The 19,600-nt window shown below is 28.1% G+C and overlaps 3 protein-coding genes across 7 annotated transcripts; all 3 read right to left on the minus strand.

Annotated features, from left to right (window-relative positions):
- Window positions 1-3,596: 3,596 nt before the first annotated feature.
- LOC136092121 (uncharacterized) lies at window positions 3,597-6,852 on the minus strand. The gene is made up of 3 exons (XM_065819843.1): window positions 5,007-6,852; window positions 4,758-4,917; window positions 3,597-4,680 (listed from the first exon to the last, which is right to left on the minus strand). Exons 1-3 carry the CDS (start codon window positions 5,057-5,059, stop codon window positions 4,078-4,080), a joined length of 816 nt encoding a protein of 271 aa, XP_065675915.1. The 5' UTR covers window positions 5,060-6,852; the 3' UTR covers window positions 3,597-4,077.
- A 1,961-nt stretch (window positions 6,853-8,813) lies between these two features.
- Window positions 8,814-13,996, minus strand: LOC136091423 (uncharacterized). 5 transcript variants are annotated; one of them, XM_065818979.1, is made up of 8 exons: window positions 10,871-13,996; window positions 10,316-10,413; window positions 10,081-10,211; window positions 9,876-9,972; window positions 9,590-9,659; window positions 9,376-9,466; window positions 9,135-9,288; window positions 8,814-8,999 (listed from the first exon to the last, which is right to left on the minus strand). In XM_065818979.1, the coding sequence occupies exon 1, from the start codon at window positions 13,187-13,189 to the stop codon at window positions 12,125-12,127; it is 1,065 nt and encodes a 354-aa protein (XP_065675051.1). In that variant the 5' UTR covers window positions 13,190-13,996; the 3' UTR covers window positions 8,814-8,999; window positions 9,135-9,288; window positions 9,376-9,466; window positions 9,590-9,659; window positions 9,876-9,972; window positions 10,081-10,211; window positions 10,316-10,413; window positions 10,871-12,124. The 5 variants fall into 5 exon arrangements, with proteins under 5 accessions (XP_065675051.1, XP_065675053.1, XP_065675050.1 ...); XM_065818981.1 differs by lacking the exon at window positions 9,376-9,466 and having other exon boundaries at window positions 9,590-9,655; XM_065818978.1 differs by lacking the exon at window positions 9,376-9,466.
- Window positions 13,997-15,579: 1,583 nt separating this feature from the next.
- LOC136091992 (uncharacterized) lies at window positions 15,580-16,812 on the minus strand. The gene is made up of 2 exons (XM_065819713.1): window positions 15,748-16,812; window positions 15,580-15,664 (listed from the first exon to the last, which is right to left on the minus strand). The coding sequence occupies exons 1-2, from the start codon at window positions 16,746-16,748 to the stop codon at window positions 15,580-15,582; spliced, it is 1,086 nt and encodes a 361-aa protein (XP_065675785.1). The 5' UTR covers window positions 16,749-16,812.
- Window positions 16,813-19,600: the final 2,788 nt, after the last annotated feature.

The following is a 19,600-nucleotide window of genomic DNA, read 5'->3' on the forward strand; positions in this document are numbered from 1 at the left end:
AATTGAATCTCGAATTGAATAATCAAAAACCGGTTCCATTATAAATTTCGAAGCTTCTCCACAGGCTATTAAAAATACGTATTTATACGTCTTTATTTAACTCAGCAAATTGAGTTTCGCAACTTTACAAAACGCAGACCAGAAGTGTTTTAGAAGTTCTTGGATATATAACTGAAAACATATTAATTTAAATAAAAACAAAATTATTTATAAACAGAAAAATTTGTTCGATATATAAATATATATAGAAAATTACATATTTCAGAAAATGCCCTCGTGCTCAAATATATCTGGTCTGCATTTTGTTATAAACACAAAGTCCAATGTTGATTTTTACGAACAAGATCCAACTAACCCAACGTGCCACCATATCTTTTTTATAGTTCTCGTAAAAAAACTTGAATTGTATGGAGTGACCGGACTGAGAATGCATCAAATGTTTTTAAAATGACTTTTTGTGGCGCAGACTTTGAAAATTTGAATGAATTCAATGCTGTTTTAGCTGCTATTGAGTTGCGATTTGTTGGAGACAGACCTCAATTTTAGTTCAAACAGTAGACTACCTAATTTAATTTATCCTAACCAAAGTGAAGAAAGAATATTATTAAATATATGTGTTTGTTTTGCAAGAAACGATGTATATCACAAGGTGTCTCGTCACCTCAACGCCAAACACAAGGACAAGTTTACTGATAAACATTTATTAAAGAATGAAAGAAAGCAAAGATTATTCTTCATCTTATTAAGTTTTAAAATTATTTTATCTAGATTGCAGAAAAGCTTGCTTCAGATAAATGGTACTCTGCTATAAGCTGAATTTAAAAATTTAAAATCAAGCATAAATATTTCAAGTATTTCACTAGTAGAAGTCATTACAGCTTAGTTCCTAGTAAAAATCTAACTCATTCATGTGATGGAAATGCTGAAATTTTGTACCGCTAATTCTACAAAAAATTTTCTGGAAAAACAATTTCTTTTTAAAACTGTAGTTTTCATTCATGTTTTCCAAAATTGTACTTTTCTTTTATGTTTTGAAGTAGCAAAACTTGTTTTGTTTATCTGACTGGTATCTATTTTATCAATGATATTATAACGTTTAAGCGTGTATCCCACTACATTACTAAACAAAACATTCTATTATAACCTAGTGGGAATGTTTTTAGTACCTCTAATTTTACAATTGGTTTTAGTTCTAACATGTCTAAGTTGTATCTTAAGCAGTGTTTATCGTATTTACTTGCTGCTAAATATGCATGATCATCTAACACTTTATACACAAGTTTGTAGATTTTACATTGCAAAAGATAACCTGAAAGCTTTCAAGATTTAAAAAAGTCAAACTAAATTGATATTTAAAGAACATCATTTAAAAAACAACCTCTATTTTGGAACAAGAACATTAAAGAAAAAGTGAGATGACTTGAACCTGCTTAAATGACTATTTTTATAGCCACATATTTTTTAAAAATATTTATTGATATATAATTAGCTCCTAGAGTAGTAAAATAAATACTTCATGTATATTTTATTGTTTTATGATGTAGTAACTTTATTATTAAAATAACAATAGAAGATTGAATAATAAAAATAGTACAATTGTCTTTTTAATTTTAAAATAATAATGACAACACTACTATTTTACATATATTTTACAAATATAGAAGATATTTAGTTTTGAACAAATTTAATAACATCATTTTTTTTTGGCATGACTTAATATCATATTACTACCACTTAATATTACCCATGTAGCTAAATACATTACATTTCCAGCTACTAAAAAATTCTTTAGTTTTTTATTTTGTTATTATTGAAGCCAAAATCATTAATAGATGGGTTATCCTTGCAAGCATTAAGTGATTGTTAGTGTCCAAAATAATTTTCAAATAACCTATTCCATAATGTAATAAAATTTTTAATACAGTAAAAACTTATTAATTAGGCAGCAAGTTTAACACTTTTTAATAAACGTTTTTTTGACTTTATATGCTCAAAAGTTTAGGTAAAATACAAAAGCCACATTCTCTGTCTTCATAGAATATATAAGCAATATGGTTCCACAGTATAACCTTACCATCCTTATATACATCTTTATTTTTTCCCGTATGTTTTAAGTTTGATAAATCATATTTAAATAAGACAGTAACAAGTTGTGTTATTTAATGTGGTGGATTAGGTATAAAGGAATCATTTAAAATGCCTTTTCAACAACTTGCGATTTGCAGAAACATCATTGCAAGTTACAAGCAACAACTTTTAAGAAATTTAGTTTACAAATTTTGATAGCTTTCTAAAGCAAAAGAAACATTTGTCATGCAGTAAAACCAATTGTAAAAGTCAGCTAGATTAGTCAAGTGTATCATTATACACTGCAGCTGACTTTAAAACTAGATAATTAACATGAAATATCTTATTTTAGTTGAAGATAACCTTAGATTTTAAGATATTATTTTTCTGCATTCAACAAAATAGATAATAAATCATAGCTTAAACTTAAAATCAAGATTTGAAATAAAATTCTGTTAACTTAATTTAATACACAGTGATTTTTAAGTAGATTTCTGTAATCTTCTTTTAATACATTGTAATTTTTTTTTTAATTAAATATTGTTTGATTTATGTATGTTAGTGATGCAATATTTGGTAGCAAACTTTAACATCATCTTTATTGCATCAAGTATATTTTTTATTTGCTATTATACAAATTGCAATACAGCATAATAAAAACAAAAATTTATATACGAGCTTTTGATTTTTAATTTAAAAAGCATTGATATACTATATCAAAGCTTTTTAAATTAAAAATCAAAAGCTATTATATAGCTTTTGATTTTAAATTTGTTTTTATTTTATAGCTATATAGCTATTTTATAAAGTATTTATTAAAATCCTAATTTTTTCTTTACTGAATAAGTTTATTAATGTAAAAATAGAAAAACATTTTTACAGTAATAAGTGCTTTTAAACCGTCTAAAATAGGTACCTTTATAAAAAATTTAAACTTTTATTTTTTAAACCAAATTAATTCTATTATAAAGAGAATATTAAATGACAAATTTTAATACTAAATTAAATATTCTAGGTCAACTAGAAAAAAAGATATGCTACTTTAAAGGTGGAGAAAATATAGTGGACATCTTAACAAAGATACACAGGATAACGACTTCAAAAAGTGGATTTTAAAATATAGCGCATAAGATGATTCACAATGTATCATGACATATATAATGAAAAATGTTCATTATATCCCATATATATATATATAAAGGGGGTCGCTTAGGCCAATTTTAAAAACAAGTAAAATTCTATTTAAATCATTTTATTTAAAAATTGTCATAATTTGTCATAAATTTTAATTTGTTCAAATTTTTTTACATTCTCATGTATCAAATGAGAATGTAAAAAAAATTTATGAAAAAAAATTAATTACTCGTTGGCTTAACAGCTAGTTAACCCAAAAGAGACAGGCCTGCTAACTTTTTTAGGTATTTTTGTTCCTAAGTTTTAATTATCACAAGTTTTTGCAAATCATACTCATTTGACGTATAAATGAACATTATTATATCTAGAGTTTTTAGAAAGGCTGAAGTCATGTGTCTGTTCTTTCTTTTATTTTATATTATCTAAAATGTAAAATAAGCATGTGTCAGCTCTTCTATACAAAATTAAAAAAAAAAAAAAATTAAATAAAAAATTTATATACAAAATTTTCAAATAAGACATGTCTTAGACAATAAAGCTTAATATAATAATGAAAGTTTTAAATAAATTCCAAGTCTTTAAGTATTAAATCTGCTACAACTCCTTCCTGGCTTATGTCAATATCTTCAGCTTCATCTTCATTGACTTTTCAATATCCTATTGTGATGTATATGATTTTTCTTTGTTGCTAACTTTTGATTAACAATCCTACTAAAAAATAAATGTATATTTCCATCATCAAGCTCCCAATTATGGCTTATAAGCTGCCCTATCAAGGTTCCATTCTTCAAAATTATACTTAAAAATTGTTTTTGTTTTTCATCAATGTTATTAAAAAGAGTATGTGTTATTTTTGCATGACCAGCTATTGCTTTTTTAACATCCTTCTCTAATTGCTTTCTTTCTAGTTTTTTTTCTTTCTAGTAGTTTTTTTTTTAAACTAGCTTCGGTACATCTTTTTCCAATTTCTTCATACAAAAGATTATTAAAATTTTTAGAAGCTCGACACGTTAAAGTTCCTCTCTGAATTGCAAACTGAATGAGGTCTTCTTGTTCTGGCAATGTTTTCTCGTCAAGCCATGTTAATGTTTTGTTTAATCTGGCTTTTATTTTTGAATCCAGGAAGCCAAAAGTAGCATTAGGAGCGCGACGTAAAAAAAAATCAAGCATGCCCAAAATCCTTTCAGCCTCCATTGTATGTGGTGGAGCAGATAGTGTGGTTTTTATCATTTCTTTAGATAGATTTGAGAGATTACCAGTCAAATACCTGTCTTTTAATAACTGGTGTGTGGAGCTTATCAAAGCTGATAAAATCTTTTCCAAAATTTTTTTATTTTTAATGACACAAAGTGATTGGTGTACCTTATCTTCTTTAATATTCAATATTTGACTAAATACATCCACATCTGTATAAAGAATTGATTCTGGATTACTTTTGAAGCTGGATAATTTTTTTATTGCTTTCTGGAAAATGTCCCCCTAACAAAAAAAGAATATATTTTTATTTATTGTTTTAAATTCCTTTATTACTTTATTAAAAAACATTAAAAACTTACCAACTCAAGATTACTTTTTCCTGTTGCATTTTTATAAACCAGATTCATCCATGGCCCAGTTATTATTTTTCCTATCACGCCCAATCCTTGCAATTGCACAAGTGTCATATCGTTACTTATGTCTTGAAGTAAGAGTTTGCAAATTTTATTTTTAGTGTTGCTGAAATAACGGAAAAAAAAAATTCAAGTATAATACAAAGTTGTAATGGAATTCAATTTAACTTTATATTCATCTAAAAAAATATGTACCTTTCAAGAAAGTTTTTTATAAGTTTTTCATGTGTAACAACAATCCCTGCCATATGGAACAAGACATGAAATCTGTTACCAACATATCGAAGGAATAGCCCTGGAGCAACATTATTTTTTTTAAGATAGCTTTTGAATGCAGCAGGATCTCCTTTGAAACTATACCTGATTTTCAGAGAGAAAAAAATTACAATTTCATATTTTCAAAACAATTTGTGAAACAATAAAGAGAAAAAAAATGTTTTTAAAATTATTACTAAATATTTTATAAAGTTATACATATAAAAAATAGCCATTAACTTAGCTTCGAAATATTTTTGAGGACTGTTACGGCAATCCCATCAGTTCCTTTAGCTGGTTTTACCTTCATCTCGTTATCTATTGTTCTAAGAGCTGATAATGCCTCTAAAACGATAGATTCCAGTGGATGAAAATTGCAGTGTAGTTGTATTAATTCAATATCCATCTCCTCCTGAAGCAGGTTTCTCACACAACTATTAACAGGTGCTCTGTCTGACAGAAAACTTTTGATTTTTTGAGTGAATATGTCTAAAACTTCTATTGCTGGCATTTTTTTGAACTCTGCAAATGTATTAGCAATTTCTTTTAACACACTAGCTATGTGAGTAGCACAGTCAAATCCTATACCCCCAGCAAGTTTAGCGGTTGATAAGGAATAAGATCTCGTGGAGGATAGGTACTGACATGAAACGCGTTGGCATGTTTGTCTAAAATGGTGGTCGCGTCGAACACCAATGTTGCACATTCGCAATGAAAAAATGCCTCACCAGCTTGAATCAATGCTAAAACACCTGGCTCAAATGCCATTCTATTTACTGTGGATGAGTGGGGTGTTTCCTGTAGTTCTGTGTTGTGTAATGTTTCAGAGATTTTTTCCAACAAAAAACACTTTCCACGGGCACATTGTTAACAATTGCAGCATAAACACATTTTCTTATGGGTAGGTCATATGTTTTTAGTTTTTTATTTTCTATATTCAGCCTATTATCTCCTTTTTTTTCTAAAATAATACTAGTTAACTAATGAATTTGTTCTACAAGTTGTTTGTTTTCACGCTCATTTTTTTTTTATCTGTTTCTGTAATTCTTTGATAGCAATTTGGTGTTTCCTTTCTATCTTTTTAACTCTTTGTTGCAACTTTGTTCTACTTATTCTAAGAATTCTTAACTCATTTATACATTCTTGAACTCATTTATACATTCTGAAGGAACTTATTCTGCTGAATTCTGTTTTTTCTTTTTTCGTTTGAATACTTTAATTTCCACAAATTTATTGAAAAACACTGTCTTTTAAGTCTTTTGCTAGCAAGTTTGTTTTGGGTCATTGAACTTCTTAAAAAAAGAACTGTTCGTTGCAGTAGTCTGTTCTTTTCTTGTAAATTATGTAGTGCATTTTTTTTAATTTTGCATAAATTACATTTTATTCTCTGTGTTGCGCTTGAGGCAATAGTTAAAGTCGTAGAGGTAATATTACTAGAGGTAGGTGACATTTTGCTAGATCAGGATAAAAATTTATGTTCAAGTGATTGACCTTTAATTGTTGGTATGTCTATTGAAATTTCCCTTGATTGACAAGCTACACGTTGGATTTATTTATTTTTCTTTCATATTTAAATGGCTGTTGCAAAATATTAACAATAGCAGTCCATGACTGGGTAGGGTTTCTTTTTACCATTTACCATTTAACACAGGCTTGGATTGCCATTTATATGAGTTAATTAAAAGGCAAATATCTTCTGCAGTCTTTTTGTCCATCTAAAAATAAGAAAAAAATTAGCAATAAAAAGAGACAGAGAATTGTAAGACAAAATCGCGCTATCGAAAATAAGTCGTTTTGTCGGGAGCAACGGTATGCAACATTTTTAAACACGAAGGAGATTTTTACATATTGATTGTTTTATATCAAATGAAAGATCTATAAATAATTTATTTGAGCATGTTAATTTCATTTAGGAGCATTTGTATTAGTATAATAAATTTTTCATATGAAAATTACCTATTTTTGCAAGATTCGTTAACAGTGAAAATCTCGAAATTAAAAAAAAAATTAGCACTATGATCAAGTTTAACCTTTACTTAAAATGAAATAATATAAACAAATTTAACAGTTCATTTTTTTGCTAGCTTTTCAAAACTCTTTCCTTCATGTATATAGTGTAATTTGAAAGCGATGTCAAAATAAAAACCGGATATTAAACGGACGCGAATGAAGGTACCTAGTCTAAAATGATAAAATTGTACCTGATTTTCTTTTGTTTCCAGAAAAGATACCAATATAATGTAAAGAGTGATATATAAATTATCAACTAATCCAGCTAAGTAAACTTTATACAGAATATAGAGTTTATTAAGCTCTATTAGCTAACATTTAAAATAAATATACTCTGAATATATGATACTAAGCATTAATACCCATATACATCCATCAAGTTATACAGTCGATGAAATGTTTGCATCTATAACATATTTTTATATAGCATATAACTTAAATGCTCATATGATATAAGCTATATGGTTTGAGTATGCATATACATACCACTACAACCTCTGTCCCGTAACTACATTTATCAACAGTTGATGTTTTTATTTCATGCTCTATTCATCATTTTTATTCGGAATACGAAATACATATGCAATCCAAAATAATAACTTTGAACTGAATAATCAAAACAAACACAATTTGCTCCTGCCATTTCAATATTTATCCCAGAATATATGCAACTTAACAATATCATAATACAATGTTTACATGTGTCCAATCATATCCCACTCGCAATGATTTTACAGTATTAGTATTTTGCCGAACAACTAAATAGTGGACTGGAATGCTGCCTTTCCAAACCGAAACTCTCAATCGATGTGTTTTCACTTTACTGTGCCTATTCATAAATCAGTGGTTGTGCGTACACTCCACTGCGCCTATCCATATATCAGTAGATACCCGCTAAAAAATGAGGCGTTGATTTGATGTTGATTCAATGTTTCTCGTCAACATTGATTCCATATTGATTTTTTGTCCAAAATGTTAGCCACTTATCAACGTTGATTTGGTGTTTACAAAAAACGTTGATCGAATGTTGCTTTTCAACGTTTAATCAACAATCATTTTTTCCTGGTGATTCAACACTGATTTTGATAATCGCCGCCGGGAGTTTGATATCGCTTTTTGAGGCATATATCAAAAAAAGATATATCAACAGTTTACGACATATCGAGATCTCTATATATATATACATATATATATATATATATATATATATATATATATATATATATATATATATATATATATATATATATATATATATATATTTAAACAACTTTAAAACGTGTTCTACAAAATAGAGTGCTCAATGTTCTTAAAAGAACTGAGCAATTATAAATTAGTAGAAAATCACTTAAGAAATTTTTTTTTCATTTAACACTGTATTTCATCGATAAAAAGACTCATCAGAAATGCACTCATCAATAAAAAAACTCAGTATTTCTGATGAGTCTTTTTATTTATGAAACACAGTGTTAAATGAAAAAAAACTTTGTTAAGTGATTTTCTACTGATTTATAATTTATATATATATATATATATATATATATTATATATATATATATATATATATTATGTATGTATATATATATAAAATATTTGTATATAAAATTTATACATATTGCTCAAATCTTAATTTGTTTTGTAAAAAACAGGCTGTAAATAAAGGATTTAGCAAAAAAGTTATTGATAGAGCAATTCAAAGCTAACTCAAAAGAATAATGAAAGAAACTAGGCACTACATTAAGAAAGTTTTTTTATTGAATTTAACACAAAATTTACATTTTCAAACAATTTATTTAGCGTTTGCAGCATTGTTCATTTTCAAAACTTTTCGATTGAGTCGTGTTCCTGATTGACTTAAAAATTTCGAAATGCCTGAATAACATTCGCAAATTTTTGCATCATGATGCTGTCGTGTAATCGCATCTAAATCAAAAATTCAAATCAAATTTGAAAAAAATCAAACTGCAGAAATTATAGCAAATAGTTACATAAATGACTGACTAGGATAAACAAAATATATTTCCTGTGAAATAAAAAATCTAAAAAAATGCATAAAACCTATCTATCATATGATACAGGGTGTATGTTTTAAAATTTATCTTCAATGAACCACCCGAGACATTAAAACAGGCCCCAGCGTCCTCGCTCATCAACAACTTTCCAAAAGCAAAAGCCAATTTATATTACCTCCACAACGACTAAGAGAACTTATCTATTATTAAAAAAATAAAAATTACTTAAGGGTCAGAACACATATTATGTTTATTCTATATGAATGAAATTATCTTAATTTCAATACATGGATTTTTAAAATTGACTCTTGAATCACTTTTCTCTTTTATCTATTTTTGCCATCTCAACGCAACTCAACGCAAATCTTTTTTGAAAATCTTTTTTAAAAAATGTAGTAAAATAAACAATATTATTATTATTTATGTAAAATATTTTGTAAAAAATTAACCATGAAAAAATACCTAAATGGGAAAAATAAATAAAACTTTTATTTAATTTACCCTGGCAAGACAAATGTCTTTCTTTGCTATCCTCTTTATCCAAAACACAATTTTTAGAGCCATTTTCTACCTAGGTATAGATAAATTATACATACAAGAATTAAATAAAATTTTTAAACATTATATAGTGATTTTTATTTAATCTTGTCAACAAACATGTATTTATAAAATATTTGTCAACAAAATTATATTCTATAACATATAGTTCTGATTTCTATTAATTTTTTTACTGCACACGCACACAGATTTTAATTAAAACAAAAGCAACATTAGGACTTTTTTTTACCAATATATTTGAAGACAACATCATTTTCCCTTGAGATAGATTAGTTTCTTTCGAGAAGTCATTGTTATTTTCAGCAACTGAAAAGCTTGCTATTTCACTGTGTAAATGGGAAGTTAATATTGATTTAAAAACATCTATAATTCAGTAAAAAAATAAGCATTTTATTTTAACAAACCATTATTTTACTTTTACAAAAATAGTTAACCTGCTATATTTGGAATCGCGTTAGATGTTCTTTAGCTATTTGAACTATCAAAATAGTATCTTCCGTATAGTTCTTCATCATCAATCACAATATCTTAATCACTTTCACAAAATGTCATTGCTGTCTTTCTCCTTTAATATAAACTTTACTTTATAAACAAAAAAAGTGCATGATTTGTGTAATTCTTTATTGCAAAATTTTTTATTTGTTAAAAACTAATTTTAGTAAAATTTACTTTTGCTTTGTCCCTTTTTTCTCTTCGATGTCAGTTTCAATATTTGAAGTATCTGCTGCTTTCTCTAAGTGTGACTGAGCTTCTTCATAAACACAAATCTATGTACATAAAATCATTTATCAATATCTAATGAAGATGTAATTGAAATTTTTGCGGCAAAAGCAGGCCCTATGAGAATGGAGTGCAATTGGTGCACCGCATAAAAATTAATGAATTTTAATGAAAAACCCATGAAAATTAATGAATTTTTTAATTTTTAAAAAACACTAAAAGTTAAAAAAAAAAACTAAAAACATAGTTAAAAAAACTTTTTTTAATCGTTGGAAATCTTCTTTAAACATTCTAAAGACATTCAGAACATATAATTTAAACAAATGCCCGTTGGAATATTGGATTTAAAATAAGTGATATTAAATGAGACTATAGTCATATTGTAAAGCAGGCCTAAAATAAATTTGCACCAGCACATGATTATCCTCTTCAGTGCCCTGGTCAAAACATACAGTTCAATATCTAATTCAATTATTTTACATTTTTTTATAGTAATATGCAAACCTGTAGTGTATAAAATCCTAGCAGGGTATATCTTCCAATCAGAGGTTGATGCCTGCAAGGTTGTGACAGCTTTACGAATCGCAGCGGAACTTTTAAATGGCAGCCAGAAGCATTTCCCATCATTTTTCATCCAACTTTTAGCAATCACTTCCACTTCTTTAATTTTTCCATTTAAAGTTCAACAATGGCAAATGAAATTTCAATATTCTGGTGCAATTTAATTCTAAACAATCTTATATAAGTTACAAAATAAAATTAAAAATACATTAGAGATTAAAAACAATGAACTTTGTAAAACGCTTTTTAGATTTATTAATGTAAAACACCAGTGTAAATATTTTATTATTTCTATAAACATACCAGGTATTTGTTTCACACAAAAAATTTATAAATTAAAATGCATTAAACTCACTTTAAATTTGTTCAATGAACTACATATTTGACAAATTTACAACAAATTTTACAAAATGACACATGCACAGACATTCTTTAAAAATTGATGGTCTGCAAGTATAATCAAAGTTTGTGTTTTTAATTCAAGAAATCAGTGATTATAAGCAATATCACAATGTCTAAGCACAAAAAAAGCATAACCACCTTTTTAAACAGGTATCATCAAGCCTTTCTTCAAAAGTTCTTTTTTTTTCGGAAAAATTGTTTTTAGCTTGGCTAATGAATATACATAACAAACGTCTAAATAAGATGTTTCAAAACAATCAGGAAAAAACTTTCGAACTGAATGAGGATTTAGAGCCTTGCATTTTACAAGATCTACCAAAACCTCTTCTACTAAAATAAACCCTTTGTCTTGAATAAAATAAACTCTGTCTCATAGATTTGATGTGATCTTTTTATTTACCACTTGGGCAGAAATTTCTTTACCATTCCTTTCTCTAAGAAAAATATCCAACTTTTTTCTCTCATCTAATTGATTCACTATTTGGGCAACAGTCTGATGTGATTTTTGCACCATTTTTTTAATTCAACCCAAAAAGTTTTCAAAAGGAAAAGCTGATAGATGATCAAGACTCTCCCCAAAGTTAACACAATCATCAGCTAAATGAATCATGCTATGAACATTTTATGTTACCAAGATCTCCCCATACAAAATTTGTACTTCTCTGACAAACTATATAAGCAGCTGTTTAGCAAATGCCACTAACAATTCATTTTTGGCCATTTTATTAGAAAGCAGTATGTGCATAGCAATTAAAAGAGAAATAAATAAGTCATAGTTTTATTTATTTTTCCTTTTTAAAACAACAGGTCCAGCATAAAGCAGAATAATCGAAACTCTGTTGCTTTCCACTTCTCAAGTTCATTTAAAGAGCGTGGTCTATGTTGAAAATTGGATGGTGTATAACTTCGTAAATTTATGAGTTCATTTGAAATACTGTCTTTAACAGATTGACTTATTCTAATACATCGGGGACCTTTACACCAGTTTATTAGAAGTTTTTTAACTACCCCAAGACATACAAGGTGCATATAGTCTAATGGGAATTCAGTTACCATTGGGAAATTTAACTGAACAAGTGGAGAAAGACTCTCAAGCTGGTGACCTTCTTTATAAAAATTATTTTTAAAAGCCATGTCAGTACAAAGTAAAGTAGTCGTTTCCAATAATCTTACGCCATGTTTTTGTGTGCCAACTGCCATACATCTTTCACAGCTATGATAGCCACTATGCCCTATAATGCATTTAACAAATGCTCTTGCAGACGCATCACAAACAAAAGCTTTAATAGTCACCAGCAGCTGTTTATACCCATTAGTTTGCAATTTTTTCATTTCAAGAATAAAATCTTCAAAGCACTCATCCAAATTGTTTGGTTTTCCCTGACCATGCCAAATTGCAACAGCATAGGATCCTTTTCTGTTAATTGTAACTAGTATAGGCCAAATGGAAGTCTTTTTACTATTGCACATAGGTGCACCATCAATACTTACAATTAGATCAAGCTTCTCCTTATTTCCAACTGTTGATATGTAATAATCAATTGCACTTTTAACTCCAAGATATATATAATCGCCTCCACTGACATATAAAACATTAACTTTTTGAAGAGATTTTTGTAATGTCTGCCAGCATTTTGGTATAGATGGAGTAAATTTATTTAAGTGAAATAAAAGTGCATTTAAAGCATCATCTTTTATACAGTATTTTAATAACCACTCATATAAAAAATCTTTTGTTGAAGTTAGAGTATCAATACTACTGTATAAACTATTTTTAAATGCAATGTCGTCAACATCACAATAATTAGATTCAACTTTACTTAAACAAAATTTATTTTCTGGCGAAGTGATTGAAAACATCAATATATCACTGTGCACATCTTCAGAAACTTCAAAAATCTTTTGAATGTCTAAATCTAGATGAACGCAATTTCCTCTACCAACAATGTTGCACTCTTCAAGAAGATATTTTATTCTTTTTTAAGTATTTCGTTTTTCTTTCATAAATTCTCTCATATATAGGCTTCTGTCATATTTAGGCATTATTATCTTTAGTTTATTACATCACAAAAGAAAAAAAAATAAAGGCATTATTATTCTTATACAGAAAAAATCAATTTAAATTGCATTTTGTACTATATGATTTAAGTTTGCAGTCAGAATTTATCAGGCAAATACTTGCAGCCATTAATAATTTGCTATGATAATAGTAATGTTATTATAATAAGCATTAATAAGCCAAATTGCTGCTAAGTTGTGACTTTTTCATGTTAAATTGTTAAAATATTTATATTAAGATGTTCTATTATCCTCAAATAGTTAAAAAACTACCCTAATTTCATTAGGATAATCTTTATTCAAGAACTGAAAAAATAATCACTTAATAAAATATATGTTTTTCAATAAGTTTATACTCATTTTATACTGTATAATACAATTAAAATTTGAACAAACGTTTTATAACCACCAAAAATAACAAAAAAAATCCCAGCAGAAAATGCTCAGCAAATTACTGTTAGTAAACGGCTCAATAAATTTGTTTTTTGTCAACAGTAAATCAACGAACGCTCAGTGTTTGTAAATAAACGTTGATTTGCTGTTGATAACATTGCTGTCGCTACAACATCCATTTATGGTTGATCGCCGTTGATCGCTAATATCAACGCAAAATCAACGTTGATCAACATCAAATCAACGCTTCATTTTTTAGAGGGTATATGTACACTAGGGTGTTTCATTTCCAACAAATTTTCGAAAATGATTACGTTACATGCATAACGGGGTAAATAATGTGCCAAAAAAAAGTCTGAAAAATTTTAAAAATTTTAAAATGTCATCTAGAGGTCGCCATCTTGAAAAAACAGCGTTTTTTACACTTTTTTCAACTGTAAACTTGAAAAACTTAAAAAATAATTAAATTTATGTTACGTTACTGGGTGTATATATTAAAGGTTATTATATGAACATTTGGTGAAATTTTCAGAAAAATTGGTAAATGTCTAGAGGTCGCCGTATTAAAATATAAAGCTAAAAAACTTGTTATTTTTTTAAATCTTAAAAAAAATTTAACTGCTCTATTTTTAGGCTTCAGCTTTTCTAAGAATAATAATTAATAAAGAAGATATTAGTAACATACAAAATACTATAAAGTATTAATTAGTTTTGATTTCGAATTGGATGGATTTTGCTTTCTGTGTTGTTCGACAACTTGCAAAATAAATTGTCGTTGTTCTTCATTTTGTGCACACTCGCGGAAATCACCAATAAGTTTTATTCCTCTTTCGGCGCAATCATTTGTTACCTCTAATTGTTTAACAAAATCGTCTGCAGTTCGATAATCTTGGAAGAATTTCCATTCTTGTGGATTCATCTGGAGCCATTCCTGGTTGTTTATTAGTCCTAATAAATCAAAAAGAAGCCACGACCGTGGTCCAATTAAAAAATAAATAACGGTTGAAGAACTTAATGTCGGAAATTTTGGTTTCCCAATTAAAAATGTTTTTGGTCTTGGGGTAGAAAAAAGTTTCTTTGCCATTATTGTTCTGGTAAATTCTGACAATTTTTCATTAAATAAAGATAGAATAACAAGCTCTTCTGTTAAATACCAAAGGTGACGGTTAATCGACGAAATCACAGCGGTCGCGATATCTGAATCTTCTTCTTGATACCAGTTCATTGCAAAAAAAAATTTGAAGTCATCAACTGGAGCAAATACGGAAATCCTCGAGCGGAGAAATTGCATCGAATAAAAAAGACTAATAAACTTAGCCATGCGGTGGATCATAATTTGCTCATTATTGGACATAATAAATTTATTAGATAAGAGTTCCATTTTTAAAATATATATGGAATGTGACATAAATCTGGCATTGTGAATTGCACCTGGTTTGTGAATTTTGAATATTCTTTCCATTGATAGTTTCCCCCCAAGGTAGATAATAGTTAATTCAATTAACTCAAGATAATCTTCTCGCGGAAATATTTTCTCTTCGAGGCATTGGTAAGCCCATTTCAGAACTAAACTTGCTTGATTAAATATTTCTGATTTAATATCAGTAGGCCATTTGAAAACATTCAGGTTTGAGTAATCAATATCAATTCTAGAAAATTCGGCTCGGAAACGTTGAAAAATAGGTTCATCTGGACTTTTGCTACCTCCTCTTAATGCGGTAAATGCATGCTTAATGTGTAGCTCATTATGATGATGGCGACATGCGAGCCATAAAGAGGTCTCTTTAACTCAATTTCAATTAAAGTTGCGCAAGTTTCACGACCTCGTCACATTGAGTTTTACCTGTCGAATCTTTAATCAAAGGTACACCAATAAGTTTCGGCCTGCAAATAAAACTTAAGTTAGTTTCTTTGAATACAAAAATAAAAAATATACATAGGATTTATATAAATAAATAAATAAGTACCCGTTAAGAGATCCGCTAATAAGAACTGCTACACGTTCTTCATTATGAGCTATGTCTAAATGAAAAAGCTTCGAATCCCAGTGCGAAATGGCCTTTTTAGGTTTGTTTATCTCCCAGTCAGCTTTAATTGACAGAACAATATTCTTTCGCGCATTTTGTCTTTGACGATGCACAGTTGATACTGACATAGAAATTTCATTAAGTTTGCCTCCGCTTTTGCAGATGATAGTGGATTGAAATAGAAGTTGTTGGCGAACTGATAAACAACATCGATCAGCCACAGATGCCGTTACTTCTGAGAGCTTCTTTGATGATATCTCTAGTGAATTTGTTAAAGGCACCTTTCTTTTCTTTAGTGGTAAAGGAGTAAACTCTGTATCTTTTTGATCTTCTTCGTCAGCACTTTCAACTATTTCATTGACATCAAAGGCACTCGATTTTTGATCTTCGGTTGAACTTCTCCGAAAATCTATGCTTAGTCTATCTTCTCGACGTTCTAAAAATTTTGAAACACCTAGATCGATGCTACCTGTCATATGATACTTTCTGCTACTCTTTTGATCTTCATAAAATGCCCAATCTTCTTTCCATTTTGGTCTACGTGATACTATTAACTGTTCATATGCATTTACTGCTGAAATGTCGCAAAGTTTCTCAAGTTCATTACAAAATGTGACAATTTTTTCTTTTCCAGCTTTAACATCTCGACTTGCGTGATCAATTTTTTTTATTTTCACCATTTCCACAAACAATTTGGTAAGCAATGAAAGACAAGAGTTATCTGAACGAACTGGTACTCCAGCTTTTTCCCAAACTTCCTTAAGCTCACCAAGAACAAGTTTAAAAATATCTCTTGCAGAAGTGTCGCCTTTTGAATAAAAATGTAAATGAGAGTATCTACCCAAAACATGTTTTTTTGTTGGTAGACGACTGAAACTTGATAATTTATTGGATTCAGGGTAACCAATTAACCAATCTTGATTATTTTTTCTTAGGTTCATCGTTACAATAAAATATTCGCTTTTCCAACTAGTTTTAAAATTGTTTTAATATTTCAATTTTGCTAATTGAAATAAGAATGAATTTTTTAAAATAAATTTATGAAATTTATATACATACGTCCAGATGTTTATTTTGCAAACTATTTAATCCCGCAACAACTTTTAGTGGTCAATTATGCTCAAAACATAAATTATGCATTTTATTTAAGGTGAAAGCATTTAAGCAATTATTCAGCAAAAAAATATGTTGAAAAAATAAAACTTTATAATTCGGCGACCTCTAGACATTTACCAATTTTTCTGAAAATTTCACCAAATGTTCATATAATAACCTTTAATATATACACCCAGTAACGTAACATAAATTTAATTATTTTTTAAGTTTTTCAAGTTTACAGTTGAAAAAAGTGTAAAAAACGCTGTTTTTTCAAGATGGCGACCTCTAGATGACATTTTAAAATTTTTAAAATTTTTCAGACTTTTTTTTGGCACATTATTTACCCCGTTATGCATGTAACGTAATCATTTTCGAAAATTTGTCGGAAATGAAACACCCTAATGTACACTCAGTGAGTGTCACTCACTACCTTTATCCCTATGTAGTTTATTGTTCGGCAAATTACTAAACTCGTCAAAATCATTACGAGAGGGATATGATCTAGACACAACCATTTGATGCACTCTAAAGTAGACTGAGCACTAGTATAGAGAGAGGAACGTAAGTGTTATAAGAAAACGGCCCGCGTTATCAGACTAGTTAAATACTATGACTATTGAAATTCTAAACAATAAATCAAAAAACATTTTACTGAGTTGTTGCTATAGGCCTCCGAACGGTGTGGCCGAGAATGTGCTTTGAAGAAAATCTTTTCAAAAAAGGCATCTTTGAAAAAAAAAAAGAATTTTATTGTAGGGGATTTCAATATGAATTGCTTCCATTACTCTACGGACATTAAAGTTAAAAATTTTTATGATTCTATTTTCGAAATGGGAGCCATTCCTTTAATAAATCGCCCTACCAGAGTAACTTCAAAATCAGCTACTCTAATTGATAACATTCTAACAACTGATATTTTTAACAGTGACTTAAATAAAGGTATTTTAAAAACAGACATATCTGACCATTTCCCTATTTTTTTTACTATTAACTTTAACTCTAAAATTATGACCAAAACTAACATAAAAGTTAGATTACGCAATTATAACCAAAAAAATGTTGAGCAATTTAAAACACAATTATCATTGCTTCATTGGAAGAACGTCGACTTTAGCGATAACGCAAACAACATTTACGATAATTTTTTTAATACATTTTACTCTGTTTATGATGCCAATTTTCCTTTATATAAAAAAAATATATTAAAAAAATATTAATTCACCCTGGGTTCATTAATTCACCACCAAAGGTTTAAGAAAATTATCAAAAGTTAAACAGAAATTATACATAAAATATCTAAAAAACAAATCAATCGCCAATGAGAAAATATACAAAGATTACAAAAATCTTTTTGAAAAAGTTCCAAAAAAACTTAAAAAAACATTACTATTCTAAAATTCTTAATAAAGCAAAAAATAATTGTAAACGCTCCTGGGAAATAATAAAATAAATTACCGGTAAATCAAAGCCATACTCAGGTTCCCTGCCACACATGATTTAAGTGTATAACAATAATATAAATAATTCTCAAACAATAGCTCACAAATTTAATAAATTCTTTGTTGAAATTGGCCCTAAACTATCTAAATAAATCTGAACACTGAAGCCTCATTTAAAAATTTCCTAGTACCAATTGGTAATTGCACTCGGATGAGTTATCTAAAGAGTTACTATTTAATGAGTTTGAAAAGCTTTTGAAACACTAAAAAAAAAATAAAGCAGTTGGACCGGATGAAATCAATGGTAGCATAACTTTAGATTGCATTGAACAAATAAAATATATTCTTTTTTAAGTCTTTAAATCATCAATCGAACAAGGAGTCTTTCCTGATCAATTGAAAATTGCTAAAGTTATTCCACTATTCAAAGGTGGTGACAAAACTGACATTAGTAATTACCGGTCTATATTTATCTTATCTATATTTTCAAAAATACTAGAAAGAATCATGATCAATAGAGTATTTAATTATTTTAGTTTAGATAACTTGTTATAAGACAATCAGTTTGGCTTTAAAAAAAAAAAACTCAACTGAGCATGCAATTATTCAGTTGGTACGTGAAATTTCCAATTCTTTTGAAAAATCTCCATTCACATTAGGAATTTTTATCGATCTTTCAAAAGCATTTGATACTGTCGATAATGATATTTTGCTTTATAAACTTAATTATTACGGAATAAATGAAAGAGTAATTTATTTTATATGGTTTATATGGTTTATATGGTATTAAATTATATGGTTTCAAAGTTATTTATCTAAAAGAAAATAATTTGTTTCTTGTAATGAACTTAATAATAAGCAATTTTTAAATATTTCCTGCGGGGTAATTCCGCATCAAATCACCCAAAATTTAGAAAATTTTGAACCATGGGTCTTCAAATTTTTTAAAAACCTCTTTGGCTGTTGCATCTTAAAAAGAAAAGTTAACATATAAAATTTTAGCTAAAAATGTTGAGAGGTTGACAAGATACTGCAATTTTAATACTGACCTGGTTTCCTAAAATGACCCGGTTTTCATAACACTCTGAAAAAACATTTTTCTTAAAATAATAAGAAATAAAAATGGCAAAAACATGAAAATAAACATATATAATTTTTTTTTGATGCTGAATTCAATAAATGTACTTAAAATGCTAAAATACAAAAAGAACATGCTTAAAAATTAATAAAACAACTAGTTTCTATAAAACAACTTT

The sequence above is a fragment of the Hydra vulgaris genome, chromosome 15 (genome assembly GCF_038396675.1).
Source record: "Hydra vulgaris chromosome 15, alternate assembly HydraT2T_AEP".
In the NCBI taxonomy this organism is placed as follows: Eukaryota; Metazoa; Cnidaria; class Hydrozoa; order Anthoathecata; family Hydridae; genus Hydra; species Hydra vulgaris.